The sequence below is a fragment of the Salvia splendens genome, chromosome 8, assembly GCF_004379255.2.
Source record: "Salvia splendens isolate huo1 chromosome 8, SspV2, whole genome shotgun sequence".
Taxonomy (NCBI): domain Eukaryota; kingdom Viridiplantae; phylum Streptophyta; class Magnoliopsida; order Lamiales; family Lamiaceae; genus Salvia; species Salvia splendens.
Window position 1 is genome coordinate 7,052,607 of NC_056039.1, and position 14,594 is coordinate 7,067,200.

Consider the following 14,594-nt stretch of genomic DNA (forward strand, 5'->3'; position numbering starts at 1 on the left):
AAATGCAATGCGATGCTCACTTGCGCGCTCAATGTGTGGGTGTCATTTTCACTGACTGCGGGGGAGGAGGGTCATCTCTCCCTTTTTCCCTCCACCAATCTCCTCCTGTTGTGATGCTCGAAAACATCCATGTCGCGTATTTCCAAATGTTTGGCGTCAACTATGCGTCTGAGAGAAAGAAAAAAAAAACACTGCGCGTCTGGAAAAGCTAAAAAGACGTGCTTGCTCATTTTTATTGCAAAATAATATGGAAGTTTGTATAGTTTTTACCCGAAATAAATTTTGGTGAGAAAGCAAAAATTGTTGGTATAAACTTCTTGTGTTTTAAAAGGCATTCCAATTAAGTTAAGGCTTAATACTTTATCGAAATCAAAAAAATTTAGAAGAAAAAAGCATTTACTATATAAGCGCAAGAGAGATAGTGAAGCAGCTGCAGCTGCATAAAAACAAGAAATGTAGAAGCAGATATTGTTGTTATTCCCATTTTACAATACTAAACTGATTATGGATTTAGCAGTGTCACCCTGTTGGTTTCATTTACATTGGATATTTACAACATCATCGCGAACCCACAAATTAGCACCCAGGAAACATAAGTAGAGGCAGGGAGAGAGTAGCATCATATCTTTAGTGCTAAAATGCTTCTTCTGGCTTCAGAAAATTGTGATACTCCAACTGTGTCATCTCTCCGCCACTCCCTGGCTCGAATTTGCAACGGTAGAAGCTACACGCACATCCACCAACTAGTCAATTTGACAACCATAGATCTTTATTTCATTTAAACCTTAACAGTTCACACAATTCTGAACTACTCATCCTTTCTTCCACATGAGGGAAAAAAATATAATGTTGACATATGTTTAGAACCCAGTCTGTCCAGTTAACAGGTCAAGCCAATCCAACAAGTTTAGCCACTTATTAATACTATTAGGTGCCGATCATGATTATCCATCTTAGTTGTGAGATTATTTTAGTTGGATGGGATGGCTATGACTGATTATCATCGTGACATTCAATCTCATGAATCAAACATAATACATATTCAATCATGAGATATAATCTTCAAACCGAATGAGCCCTTAGAACAGAAACAGCCCTATTAGAGGCTGTGATTTACAGAAGCCAGGTCTATGACACTGGTGTGTAGCAGATGCATGTAAAGCTGGAAAAATAGGAACTTCCAAATCAATGAAGCAGTACTACTGTGAGTTAAGTAAAACTGACCTTCCATCCAAGCCAAGAATTACCACTGTATTCTTCTGGTGTCCAAAAGCAACAATATATTGATATCCTTCAGGTAAGCGAAACTGAGCCACTGACCATTCTGAGCTGAAATATTTCGGAAGGACTCCTGCCAAAACAAAAGAAAACTGATTCAGGCCCAGAAGTGTGCAAAGGAAGGCAGTACATACTTCCCACTTCCTCATGAATACCAACTAGCCATATTCTCATGAGAAAAACAGGTCCAATTACTAGCCAACAACCATGAAATGGGGAAAAACAAACAAAATCAATGCTTTAATGATTTTATAAAAACATGTAAGCTTATAATTGTGTTTTAGGAATTCGTGTTCAATCTTTCATTAGTGCTAGTAGTTGTGGATAAGAATCCAATCCAATTTCCTTCAGAACTCAGACAAATTGATAGCAAGCAATTTGCAACTCCCGAATAAAGTAAGAGGCTGCAATATTTCATTTAATAAGAGTGTAACCCAGTATTATTACCTTTCATGAAAGACAGTGAAGAGCCTGGTGTCGTAGCAGAAGGGTTTGTATCAGGAGGGCTGTTTGACCTCTCGCTGCCGACATTCCCAGAATTGACCTTAAGGCTGAAAACGTGAACAGTGCCCTTATCACTTGACACTGCCAACCATTGAGCTGTGGGTGAGAATGCCACACTATATATTTCTGCCCTGTCTGCACCCCTTCGGACCTGCAGCATATTACACGTGGGCTCTTCTTAGATCAGTTTTCCTTGGATGGAGCATAAAACACAAAACAAAATGATCAGGCTCCAGCCGCTCAACAAATAAAAACAAAAAAAACTGAATCCGAATACAACACCTTCCCCACGTCATACCTATAGCAATAGCATTGTCACCAACATACTAACAAACAAGAATATATGAACAAACAGACCTCTCAAAAGAAAGAACATCAATATGAAGATTAGACAATAGCATACTGCCATACTCTAATCCATTCGATGTTAGCTCATGAGAAAAAACAAAGGGGCTACAAAATTCACACTCTGCCCACATATTCCCACAGCAATGTTATCTAAATTGCTATTAGCACCAACTCAAGACCATGTTTTGATGTAACCAACATTTACCTTATCGATGCTTAAATAAATAGAGGTATCAACAAATAAAACAACAAAATACCTCCTGCAGCAAACTCCCGTCGTGTGTGTTATATATCCTAACAAGCGTCCCCTTGGTGCTAGCAGTAGCCAGCAAATTCCCATCTTGAGAGAGGGTAAAGCACGCAATTCTGGAATCATGAGCATTGATGAATTTAGTCCTCTTTGAAGCGTAATGTTCCACCCTGACCTGCCCCTTCTGCAGCCCTGGACAAACCAGCACAAACGATCCTGCAACCTGCGACACCGCGCAGAGTCCCTTGGGGTTCGCAATAGTCTCAATTTGATGCAACAGCTTCAAATCCGCGAAATTGTACACAAAAATCTTCTGCTCGAGAACAACAATAATTCGATCCCTCCGAAGCCGAACCCCGCGCACTTCAGACCTAAAGGACAGCTCCCCGATACACCTGCTCTGGTGGTCGTCCCAAATCATGACCTTATTCAACGGATACTGCGGCGCCTCGCCACCGCCGACCAGCGCAAGGATATTGCACCGGAAAAGCATCTCGACTGCGCCAACTCCCCCGCCGTTGCCATCGAAATCGCGCCGGAAGATCTCGCGGAAGGGGTCGCAATTGAAAATTCGGAAGCCACGATCGGTGCCGGTGGCGAAGCAGCCGTAGTCCTGGTTGAAGGAGAGGTGGAGGAGCTTGATCGGGGTAGGGTTTGGATTGGGGCTGAGGGCGGCGGGGTTATTATTGTTGGCGGAGGCGGCTGAGGGATCGCGGTCGTCGGTGTCGGGAGCGGCGTCGTAGGAGGATCCTCCGTCGTCCGGCGGCGTCTCGGGGTGGAGGCGCTCCTGCTGCTGCTCGAGGTAAGGCTGGAGCATGGGGGAGATGAGATTGAGGTTAGGGTTAGGGTTTGGGTGAGTGGCGATGCTTGAAATTGTAGCCATGGCGGTGGCGGGGACTTGGATGGAATTTCGGGAAAAGGGGGAGGAGTGGATTCGATTTGGGGTTGGATAGGATCGAAGAGATGAGAGAGCTTAAGAAGGAAGGGCTGAAATGACTGTTGAGGCCTTGGGGGATTTGAATCGATGGGGGGCAGAAAAGGTATTTTACGGGGACAAGAAGGGAGAATTGTCACTGTATTCGATTCGTTAATTGGAGGGCACGTAATGTAAAAATTAGACTAAAACGAAGAGCGACGTGGCATCTCCCTTATCCTTTACGGGTCGGACTTTGGGTTTGGGTTTGGGTTTGGGTTCGGATTCTGTTAACCATTGTAGATGCCTTAATCAATTCAGTGATTCCAAAATGTTTATATCTAAAAAAGGGTTACTTTGTTGATTCATTTATTCATCGAAAGGGAGTAGTAAATTTATAACACATTTATCATCATTGGTTTAAAACTCTCTTTTTTTTATAGTCTCGGGTTTGGATCCAAAATCAGGAAAATAAAATAATTCGGATGTGGTTGTATGCGTAATACTCCGATTAGTGTTTAACAACACAACTAACAAATTAACCAAAAACTACACTTAAATTACTATAATCATGCATCTCCAAATTCAGACAAATGTTTTCCTCTTTTTTGGAGCTATCACGAACAAATTGTTTTTTAAGTTTCTAGATAACAAAACTAGATAGATACAGCAGATAACAAAACTAGAAAGAGTTAATCAGATTACAAAACAGGGGTTGTTGCTATAATAATGAAAAATGAGAGGAAAGCATCAACGAATCTGACTATATTTATGAGGACGAAATCGCAACTGCTTCTTACAAAGCACTTTGGTTTATTTTCGAAAATGCTTAAAGAGCATATTCGCTTGGCTGTTTTCACACACACGACACGACACGACACATGTATAGTATTCTAACAATTATTGAGATTGAGGATCAATAACTTTTGTTAAAGAGTAAACATAGAACTTATATGCGAAACTATCTTAAAATTTGTTGATTTGGGGTGAAGTCGAAGTCAAGGCTGGACCTGGGAGAAGTGTGAGCATAAAAAGATAACTTCATTTTTCACCTGCACCTCTTTCCTGTTCCAACAGACAGCACATCATCAGAGCACCACTCATAACAAGAATTGTCAACAGCATAGTCGCAAGAACAGAAAGTGGAATCACCAAATCATGACAGGCATGGGATCCAGGTTAAGTCAGACTAAAGTACACTAGTGGATTAAATTAAAACAACAAAGCATCTACGACGTCTTATTTTAACTTGGGAAGAAACAGAAATATACACTCAAGGTAAGTTGAGATGCCATGGAATTGAGGGTGTGTATTAGAATCGAAGCCTTCAATTCCAAATTCATTGTTTGGTACCAAGTACCAACCATAAAAATGCTTAGATTTGTAAGAATTCCGATTTCATATTCTCTCAATTCTACAATTTGAATTTCAAAGCCATAAGTAAATATTCAGAGTTCCAAATACTTATAACATTGGGAACCCTCCCAAATACACGTTGCACACAGTACACACAACACACACATGATGCACACAATACATATACAACACACAACAGACACAAACACAATACATACAACATCACACACACTACACAGGCACAACATATACACTCGCACAAACAACTCAAAATATAGAGAAAAATAATGCAGAGATGCATAATGTATATAAATAAATAAATAATTCAATTCAAAGTCAATGTCAAAATTTGGTTAATTTTTTGACATGCCAAACAAGAATTTGGAATAAGAATACAATTTTATAGTATCAATTACTTAGTTTTATCAAACAAAGGGTTTGATATTGAATTAGAATATTATAACTTCAAATTTAAAGTCCACAGAGTTCCAATTAAAGCCCAATTTCAATTTCATCATATACCAAACATCCGCATAAGTTACCCAGACCTGCAGATTTCAAAAGGTGTTAAAGCTAGTGCAAGTCATACCAAGGTGGGCGAATATGTATCAGGTTGCTGACTTCCAGATCAACACTGTCCGACATTCTTGGGTTGAAGATGATAGTGATAGTCCTTGCCTCCCTAGAAAAAGTCTGGAAACATAACCAAAACGTCATTCCGTATATAAGCTATTAGAAGGAGCATGTGTGCAACTTTATCAAATTGTCCATGCCATGATGCAGTTTCTGTGCTGAGAGAGAACTTATGGGAGTTCTCCATGAAGGGACATCTACAGGAGCATGAGGACCTAAGTTTGGAAATATCACAGTAAAGGAAACTGCCTACCAAAATTAAATTACATTTAAAATAGTCTAGTTTTTTAATTCTGGGAGCAAGCAAACCTTTCCATCTCCAACACAAGTACAAGAGCACACAATCAGCTTTGCTTCGAGAGACCTTGACAAAATTCTAACCAAAATTGGCGTTTCTTCATCTGGAAGCAAATGAATTTTGGAGATCAAGGAATTGCTTGGAAACAAATGGTAGTATGTCGATAATAGAATGTTGGTTCTCACTTTTACCTCTGAAACCAGTTTCTGCACTTGCATTCTTTACGGAATCCGTCTCTCTTTCTTTCTCAATTTGCATTACTTGCTGCAACCTCCTAAACATTCCACCACTGCATGATTTACAACTCAATGTGAATAAAATGTATAGAATCATGATCTGCATTTTAAAGCTCCTGAAATTGAACCACAATAAAAGCACTAGAACCATACCCACCACAAAGGTCTGGGAAAAGAAACATCTAGTCTGTCATCAATTTCAGAGACTGTTCTGAAAGCTTCATGAAATTGGTCTGCCATAGTCCTAGAGATTATTGACTTTATACTTTGAGCTCCCTCCTGCCACGACCACTTTGACAGTCAAGCACGTGAAGGCGTGATACATGGACAAAATGAGTTTTAAAGAACTTAGATAGCCATTCATATAGGAACTACCTCATCCTCAGTTTCAAAAGAATTGTCACTATCTAAAGCCTCAGGCAAATCATTGTCTTCTTGGATGCTATCACCCAATGGAAGCACATTTCTTACAAAAACAGCCTGCTTTCTTCTTCTTTTCTGGATCTCCTGAATCCATGTACTACTGAATGTAAACTGTAGATCCAGGAGAAAATTTATAGAAGAGAGACTAACCAGTTTGGAACTTTCTTCTTGCAGATCACTTCTCTCAAGGAAGCCACCTAGAATCTCAGCCATTGAATGCCCTCTGGTTTCATGATTATGGGGCATTTCAAAGGGAAGTATGTGTTTGTTATGAATGTTCAGCTGAGAGTCAGCCATATTATTGTGCATCTCATCATCAGCTACATCACCAATTTCATCTGCTATAAGGATTTTGTCAGATGATGTCCCTCCATCGCTATCACTTACAACCAAAGATTGGTCTGGTTTATCTGAATGGCAGGGGAATGAAAATTTGACCTTAGCCTTTCTCCGGCCCCCGCCTCCTACAGTGTTGATTATTAAGTATAACATGTATCAGTTAACCAGAGACCTACTAAATGAGAGGAACTGGGACATAATATAGAAAATATTTTTCGTAAAAGCACCTTTGCTTTAGGGGGATTTCGTAAAAGAAAGTACAACACAGTATATGAATTCTGCTATATAGCTTTTGCCAGATATGCATGACTAGTACCTCTAGTGGATTTCTTTTCCTTCACAAATACATCGTGGTGGCTTGAGGAAGAGCAGGGATTCTCTTTTGACCGGACTAATGCCTCCACTTCACGACTTGCTTCAGACCATGTGATGGCCAAATTTTCTCTAACACTTTTAGAGGTGCCAGGACCAATTTTCTGGATGTGTTACCACTCAATGTTTAGAAACTATGATTGTGAGATATTAAGATGGCCTTCTACGTGTTCAACATAAGTACCACACCTCATAATCAGAAATAATTTCTTCATCAGAATACGAGACCGAAGATATGTCCGGTAAGTAGATTAGTCCTTTATTGGAACGAGCAAGGGTGGCAGAGGCAATTCCATGGTAGTGGTTGGGAGAACTCCTATCATTGAAGATAGGAGGTTCAACTTCATCTTCAATTTCATAAGCTCCTTTTCTCTATCAACAAACAAGATTAGCAATAACATCTTGAATTTCAAAGGATCTATATGATTCAGTCATTGTTGCAGATTATTAGAATTAACTTTGCAGAATATTTTCAGAGTAAGGAGTCTAGCTGTAGGTAGTTTCTTAGAGAGAGCTTTTATCTATTACAGTTAAAGTTGGATTAAGAGTCTTCTTATGTGTTGGAGTCAGCAGTTAGTAGTTATTATAAATAGCTCCTCAATGGAAGAGCAATGTGTCTTGGTATTGGTCTAGGGACGGTATTTATCATAGGCCTCGGTAGAGGATTGTGCTCTTTCTATACAGTTCCTATTTAGTTTACTTTCTGTCTTTCATTTCGTTTCTTTCCATCTACTCCCAGCATCTACTCCCAGCATCTACCGTCATTAATCTATCAATATAAGGGTAAAGGGTCACACTTTTACTTATGTCCCGAACCATTCACTAGAAATCATAACACCAATTGCAGGGATGAAGGTTCAATATTGAAAGTTCAAAACAATTTAACGAATAAGATTTTCGTTTCTTTTCTACAAGGAACAAAGAACTTTCATGTTTACATAGTAGTAAAAGAAAGTTTCTTCAATATTATCCTTTCCGGCAAATAAAATTGGCCAATTATTCCTTAGAGCATATCCGGATGGTTCTTAGAGTACTAAAACCTGTAGCTTTAAGAGTTTGCGGTAAATACCCCAGGGGATGAGACAGATTCCTCCATAAAGGACTCTGCAGAAATGCATCAGGTAATGCCATAGAGTTTGGGACCCAAGATCTATAATCAATATAAGAAACAAGAAATGAATCACATAAACTACCTCTGAGTATCTCAAGTTGTGAGAGAACCTTCAAATTGCCCTGCCAAAAACCATATTCATTATGGTAAGTGGTAACCTTTCCCAACATAGACAAGAAGATATTAAACTTCAATAGGAAAATAAAGGCCATCCAAACAAACAAATTATGAAATAATTCACTATTTTCACAATACATCGTTACACTTTATTTCTGCCATTACAGCTAAAAACGGCAAACTAGGATGTGGAAAAATGTTTATGGATGATTGATCAAGGCATTTACCTTGTCATTTTCATCTCCACCCAAGGATACAGTGTTTCGTATCCACTCACCATCCGGATCTTCATCCTCTTCTGACAGAGAATAACAAAGGAGATAACAGACAAATTTGTGAACTAAATACAGCAAACAAACTTGTTCGAGCATCAAGTTGACCAGACAATAGCATCATAAACTTAACAACAAGCAGAAAAACCTAATGCCAGACAAAAAAAGACCTATTGCCAACTTCGTAGTAATAAAAAAAAATTCATACTACTATCAGAACAGAATCCCCCGCCCCCAAATCATAAAACAGAACGTAAACAACAAAATTTACCGAACGAATCAGAATCAGAAGAAAAACGAGAGTTAAAATTCAATAATCTTAACTTTTCGCTTTATTGATATATTCCAACTCTTACCAGATATGCTCTGATCGGAATCTTCATTTTCTCGAGCTTCATCTCCAAACTACAATCAAACTTTATCAGCTGCGGCAACAAAAAACAAACAAATGCAGCCACAGAATATGAAACAAAATAGTAGTAATAGATAAAATTCTCAGCTAATTACTTACGCCGGCAGCGTTCCTCCGCCACATTCGTGTAGAGGTGGTTAATTCGAGAGCAAAATTATGAAAATTCCCCGCCCTAAACTGAAACTCGTCTCACCAAACAACTGTTTTGTCGCGCAATGATACAGAGTTTTTTCCTTTTTTTTGTTCTAGAATAAAACTTAGATTCCGTAAGTGTACTGAAGTTTTTTTTTTATTACAGGTTTGGGAGAGACGCATGACCCTCATGCGTCACGGACATGCGTCTTTACTAGAACTTAGATTCCGTAAGTGTACTGAAGTTTTTTTTTTATTACAGGTTTGGGAGAGACGCATGACCCTCATGCGTCTCCTTTTAATGAGACGCATCACAGACATGCGTCTTTTATAAAGACGCATGAGGACATGCGTCTCTCAAAAAGGAGACGCATAACGGACATGCGTCTTTTATAAAGACGCATGAGGGACGTGCGTCTCTCAATTTTTTCGAAATTTTTTTAACGATGCACAACCATCATGCATCTTAGGGAAAGGCGCATCTCCTTCATGCGTCTTAGCCCATACATATTTGATGGGCTTTCGAATTTATGAAACCATTCTTGGTTGTTTCTCTTTTATAGAAACATGGTTGAATGTTTTATGTTTCACTTTCGATGTGGGACAAATCATTCTTTGTTTATTTCTCTTTTATAGAGAGATATCCTTGAATGTTTTATGTTTCACTTTCGATGTGGGACAAAATTATTCTTGGTTAATGCTCTTTGCTAGTACTTATTTTTTTATTGATCATTAATCTAAAATACATACTTCGAAAGACTTAACGTTTACTTGGTCAATTTGTTCTCGTTACTATATTTTGTTCGGTGTTTAAGATAAACAGTGAACATCCAAAGATAAAATTTCAATCTTTTACATTTTGTCCACTTTTACAAAATTTTGTCTCCATCTGATTGTTCAATATATTCTAGATGTGGCCTGATTTGATTTCTAAGAGCAATGAAGGTGGAGTAGACGTTATCGAAACATATGTATTTTGGAATGGTCATGAGCCAGTAAGGGGACAGGTATAGTTTACGCACTTTTTTCCGCAACTCACTCTTATTTTTTGAGAGCATCAATTAATTTTGTTCTTGATATATGGCTTGGCTTTTCAGTATGTCTTTGAAGGAAGATATGATCTTGTGAAGCAAGTGGCTGCCAATGGACTTTATTTTTTTCTCCGTATAGGGCCTTATGTATGCGCGGAGTGGAATTTCGGGTTGGGTTTTTCCCTCTTGATGCATGTAACTATTTGCATACTAATCATGACCAGCAACTATTTATCAAAATTTTCATTCACTAATTTTGAGATTCACTAATGTAGTGGGATCATAGTCTTTAACACTATTTCTATATCTATTAGTATAAGCTGGAAACAATTAAAGAATGATTATTTAGTCTTCTCTTACTTCAGTTTAGATAAGGGTCTCAAACTTAACACTCGAGAATTATTAACAAGCTCTAGTAGATTAATTTTATTCAATTATTATAATAATGAGGTTTAGTTTATTCATACCAAGGTTTGATAGAGCTCTACGTTTGATTTTTCTATAAAAGAGAAATAACCAAGAATGATTTTGTCCCACATCGAAAGTTAAACATAAAATATTCAAGGATATCTCTGTAAAAGAGAAACAACCAAGAATGATTTTGTCCCACATCGAAAGTGAAACATAAAACATTCAAGGATGTCTCTATAAAAGAGAAACAACCAAAGAATGATTTTGTCCCACATCGAAAGTGAAACATAAAACATTCAAGGATGTCTCTATAAAAGAGAAACAACCAAGAATGATTTTGTCCCACATCGAAAGTGAAACATAAAACATTCAAGGATGTCTCTATAAAAGAGAAACAACCAAGAATGATTTTGTCCCACATCGAAAGTGAAACATAAAACATTCAAGGATGTCTCTATAAAAGAGAAATAACCAAGAATGATTTCATAAATTCGAAAGTCCATCAAATATATATGGGCTAAGACGCATGAGGGAGATGCGTGGGCTAAGACGCATGAGGGAGATGCGTCTCTCCCTAAGACGCATGATGGTTGTGCGTTGTTAAAAAAATTTCGAAAAAATTGAGAGACGCATGTCCCTCATGCGTCTTTATAAAAGACGCATGTTCGTGATGATGCGTCTCATTAAATGGAGACGCATGAGAGTCATGCGTCTCTCCCAAACTTGGAATAAAAAAAAACTCCAGTACACTTACGGAATCTAAGTTTTATTCTAGAACAAAAAAAGAAAAAACCCAATGATACGCCGATTGAGGGATAGCTGTTGAAAAATCCAGTGAAACCTGAGATTAGCTGAGAAGCTGAAGCAGGAAACGTCATCTTACAAACGATTTTACGCAAAAGTTTGCTCATAACGACTATTGTTAGCGCGACTCTATGTTTTTTATTAATAAATTTTTATTTCAATTATGTAAATTTTAATTATTTTGTATAATTTATTAGTAGTAAATTAATTTAATTAGAAGTTATAAATAAAAATAATTAGAAAATAAAAATCGGTGAACATGCTTAATTTCTTGGATCTTTTGAATGTAGTATGTTAATTGGGCAGTTTAAACACAGGATCATCCACATCGCCAACAATAAAGTTTTCCATAACTCAAAATACTAGTTTCGGTTTGCAATATTGTATCCTGAGATTAAATATGTATCGTGTTTGGTTCATAAGATTCAATACAACAATTCAATCCTAGATGGATAATCATGGGATAATTAGTCATAGCTAACCCCGTGTGACTAAAATAATCTCACAACTCTATCATAGATTGTATCTTAGTACTATTTTATTTAGAAAACCGAACATCACCTTAGTATATGATAAATGGGGTCAATCCACCTTGTGTTTTCCTTGCATATGATGTCACACATATTATACGTCTACTCGCCAGGAAGACTGAGAATAACTTAACAGTTAACACACGCAATTTGTGTCCAAAATCCAAACATAAAATAACTTCTTTCTAACTTGACGTAGTTTTGAAAATTGAGCACACAATATGAGATTTGAGAAATGTGTTTTTTCTCTACCAAAGTTCACACTTATATAGATATCAGACGTATATAATATCTAGACATCAAGTTACATCAATATACGATGATAGTTATAGCCAAGAAACAAAAGGTCTCCGCTGCCCAATGGCCAAATGTCATATACTCCCTCCATCAATAAGAATATTAACTTTATGTTGGGTACGAGTTTTAATTTACAATTGGTAAAGCAAGAGAGATGTAGAAATGAAAAGTAATTAAAGTATTGTTAGTGGAGAATAGGTACACCTCATCAGAAAGAAATGAGTTTTCAAATTTAGAAAGTGCATATTTGTAACCCCCGACTTTTTCTACCCTTTTTATTTGTTCTTGTAGTGACATCGTTTGTGCACCTGAAAATTTTTGTCTTTTGTTTCGTTAGTCGAGAGAAGAATTTTATATTTGGACCTATTTCAATTATTCTTTCTTAGCCCAATTTGAAACTCAGTTGTCATGAGCCCAAAACTTTTTAATTCTTCCTTCTTTGAGCCCAAAATTAATCCTCTTAATTTTAATCTAAGGATATCTATCACTCTTCAATTTCAAATCTACGGTAGTTATCTCAAATCTCTCCACCACCCTGAAAAAGAGGAATATAATTAGTCAAATCTTTTCCATGGAGATATATTCCATCAATTCCACAATTTAAACCATTCTCTCAAAATTCCAAGGAACAAAACGTGAGAGGGGAAAGCGAGAAGCAGAGAGGGAAGTTAGCTACTCAAAATTTTGGGACCCTCGTTTGTGAAGATTGAATGGGATTTTAATTAGGAATGGGACTGCATCATGGAGTATGAGAGATGAGGCTTTGCAATTAAGAGAGAGAGAGGAGACGACGGAGGCGGAGTCTCGCGACGGCTGGTATGTTTGGCGCACGCAGTGGCAACTGCTGCACTAGGCGATGAGGCTAGACGGAGTGACAATGGCTGGAGATAACGGTGTGAAAGCAACGAGGCTGCGTTCTGATCGACGGAGGAGCTGCCAACTAAGGAAGGGAGACGGCGAGAAAGAGAGAGATGCAGCAGGACGACGGTGGTGTGAATTGGAGGTCACCGCGCTACAGCCTCCTGAACGGCTGGGTGATTGAGACCGAGAGAGAGAGGGGAGATGAAGGAGACAGCGGCGTGTGAGCGACGGCGCTGCGAATCCTGCTTACGGATAGAGAAAAGGAGTGAGGCAGCGACGTATGAAAAAGAAAATTGGCGACGTTAGGAGCGTGATGGATCCCGTTCAACCGAACGCAGCGGCGGCGAGGCTGCTGAACGATGTGCTGGAGGAAGGCGGCGCCAGCTCGATGCTGGCAGCAGCGACCACGTCTGCACGGCAGCACGATCTGCAACGAGTTTCGAAATCAAGAGCAGCAGCAGGTCCTGCTGTGTCGCGGCATTAGCGGCTATTAGAGAGGCATGCAGCTCGAAGATGGCAGCTCGAAGTATGACGTGGACTAGCCGTTATGAATTAGTTAGGAAGGCGGTTAGTCGGTTAGTTGATTAGCTATATATAGGCATTCCATGGTTCATTGTAAAAACAACTTGGCAAAATGTAGTTCATAATGAAGTTTCGGTTCTTTCCATCTCTGTAAATATTCTCCATCAATTGCAGCAACATCTTCTTCTTTTCCTCTCTTATTCTTCATGTTTCATCTCTGATTTTCACCGTGATCAAAATTTGACAGCGGCAGTGGTGATGTGGGTTGCCGGTGAAAACCAGCGAAGGAGAAGAGAGGGGGACGACAATTTGTCGGAGACGGCATGACATCGCTGCGGGAAGAAAAGAAAAAGTATAAAGGGTTCTATATGGATTGAGAAGAAGAAGAAGAAGGAGAGTGATATTAGGAGTAGAATCGGAGTTCACTGCGTGATTTTGGAATCAAAATCGAAGAGAGAGGAAGACAGGGCGAATTAGCGAAATCGTTTGAGATAGAGGACCGAGCAGTGGGGTACGGTGACGGCGCTGCAGAGCAGGGAAAAAGGATGAAGAAGATGGAGGATTTGAGAGAAGAAGGGGAAGCGAACTCTCTTTTAATTTTGGAACGGAGATGTCGACAGAATAAGAGAGACGGAGAGATGAGGTTGTACGCAATTTGAGAGAGCTGAAAGACGGAGTGAGAGATCGAGAAGAAGAAGGGGACTTCAAATCCCATTCTAGGAGTTCATTGTTCACGTAAGTTGAGAAAAAGTTGAAGAAGCTTTGGGCCTTGTTTTATCTAAATTTTTGGGCCAAGGAATAACATAAAGGAGGATGGACTCAGAGGAAGGATTTTCTCCGTGGACAAAATTGAAGTCGAAGTAAGGAATTCAAACTCAGAAAAATTAAACGAACGAGGTGGACTTTCTTTTTAAATAAGGGTTGTTCCCTAAGTGTATTTTTATGTGAAAAATGATATGAATATTTGTCATGCCGTGTTTTGTTTTATCTTTGGAACCTATCTGATATGGCTTATGCCATCAATGGATAATCGAATTTGGGTCTGACTGGGGAGTGAGTCCCTACTCAGGCTAGTGTACACCTATGGAGATTTGCGTCATCTTTTGAGTTGGTCGGTCTAGTGACTTGGAATGTGACCATGTTC

At 38.8% G+C, this 14,594-nt stretch overlaps 2 protein-coding genes across 8 annotated transcripts; both read right to left on the reverse strand.

Moving 5' to 3' along the window:
- Positions 1-419: 419 nt before the first annotated feature.
- On the reverse strand, positions 420-3,355 carry LOC121743197 (autophagy-related protein 18a-like). The gene is made up of 4 exons (XM_042136430.1): positions 2,388-3,355; positions 1,726-1,933; positions 1,225-1,351; positions 420-724 (listed from the first exon to the last, which is right to left on the reverse strand). Exons 1-4 carry the CDS (start codon positions 3,261-3,263, stop codon positions 634-636), a joined length of 1,302 nt encoding a protein of 433 aa, XP_041992364.1. The 5' UTR covers positions 3,264-3,355; the 3' UTR covers positions 420-633.
- Positions 3,356-4,043: 688 nt separating this feature from the next.
- On the reverse strand, positions 4,044-9,103 carry LOC121744313. 7 transcript variants are annotated; one of them, XM_042137808.1, is made up of 14 exons: positions 8,962-9,103; positions 8,807-8,855; positions 8,406-8,476; positions 8,144-8,183; positions 8,020-8,054; positions 7,140-7,322; positions 6,895-7,054; positions 6,390-6,703; positions 6,192-6,323; positions 5,974-6,095; positions 5,772-5,869; positions 5,592-5,683; positions 5,239-5,342; positions 4,044-4,358 (listed from the first exon to the last, which is right to left on the reverse strand). In XM_042137808.1, the coding sequence occupies exons 1-14, from the start codon at positions 8,983-8,985 to the stop codon at positions 4,292-4,294; spliced, it is 1,491 nt and encodes a 496-aa protein (XP_041993742.1). In that variant the 5' UTR covers positions 8,986-9,103; the 3' UTR covers positions 4,044-4,291. The 7 variants fall into 7 exon arrangements, 6 of the variants coding, with proteins under 6 accessions (XP_041993742.1, XP_041993741.1, XP_041993740.1 ...); XM_042137807.1 differs by having other exon boundaries at positions 6,192-6,703; positions 8,406-8,473; XM_042137806.1 differs by having other exon boundaries at positions 6,192-6,703.
- Between the last annotated feature and the right edge of the window lie 5,491 nt (positions 9,104-14,594).

Bases quoted from the DNA above. Each gene is read 5' to 3' on its own strand.
- LOC121743197 (XM_042136430.1), bottom strand. From the start codon at position 3,263: ATGGCTACAATTTCAAGCATCGCCACTCACCCAAACCCTAACCCTAAC. The intron at 1,934-2,387 runs GTATTTTGTTGT...AATATGCTGCAG, and splicing joins ACGGGAGTTTGCTGCAGGAG to GTCCGAAGGGGTGCAGACAG. The intron at 725-1,224 runs GTCAGTTTTACT...ATGTGCGTGTAG, and splicing joins ATTCTTGGCTTGGATGGAAG to CTTCTACCGTTGCAAATTCG.
- LOC121744313 (XM_042137806.1), bottom strand. From the start codon at position 8,985: ATGTGGCGGAGGAACGCTGCCGGC. The intron at 8,856-8,961 runs GTAAGTAATTAG...GTTTGATTGTAG, and splicing joins GGCGGAGGAACGCTGCCGGC to TTTGGAGATGAAGCTCGAGA. The intron at 8,477-8,806 runs GTAAGAGTTGGA...ATTCTCTGTCAG, and splicing joins TTCCGATCAGAGCATATCTG to AAGAGGATGAAGATCCGGAT.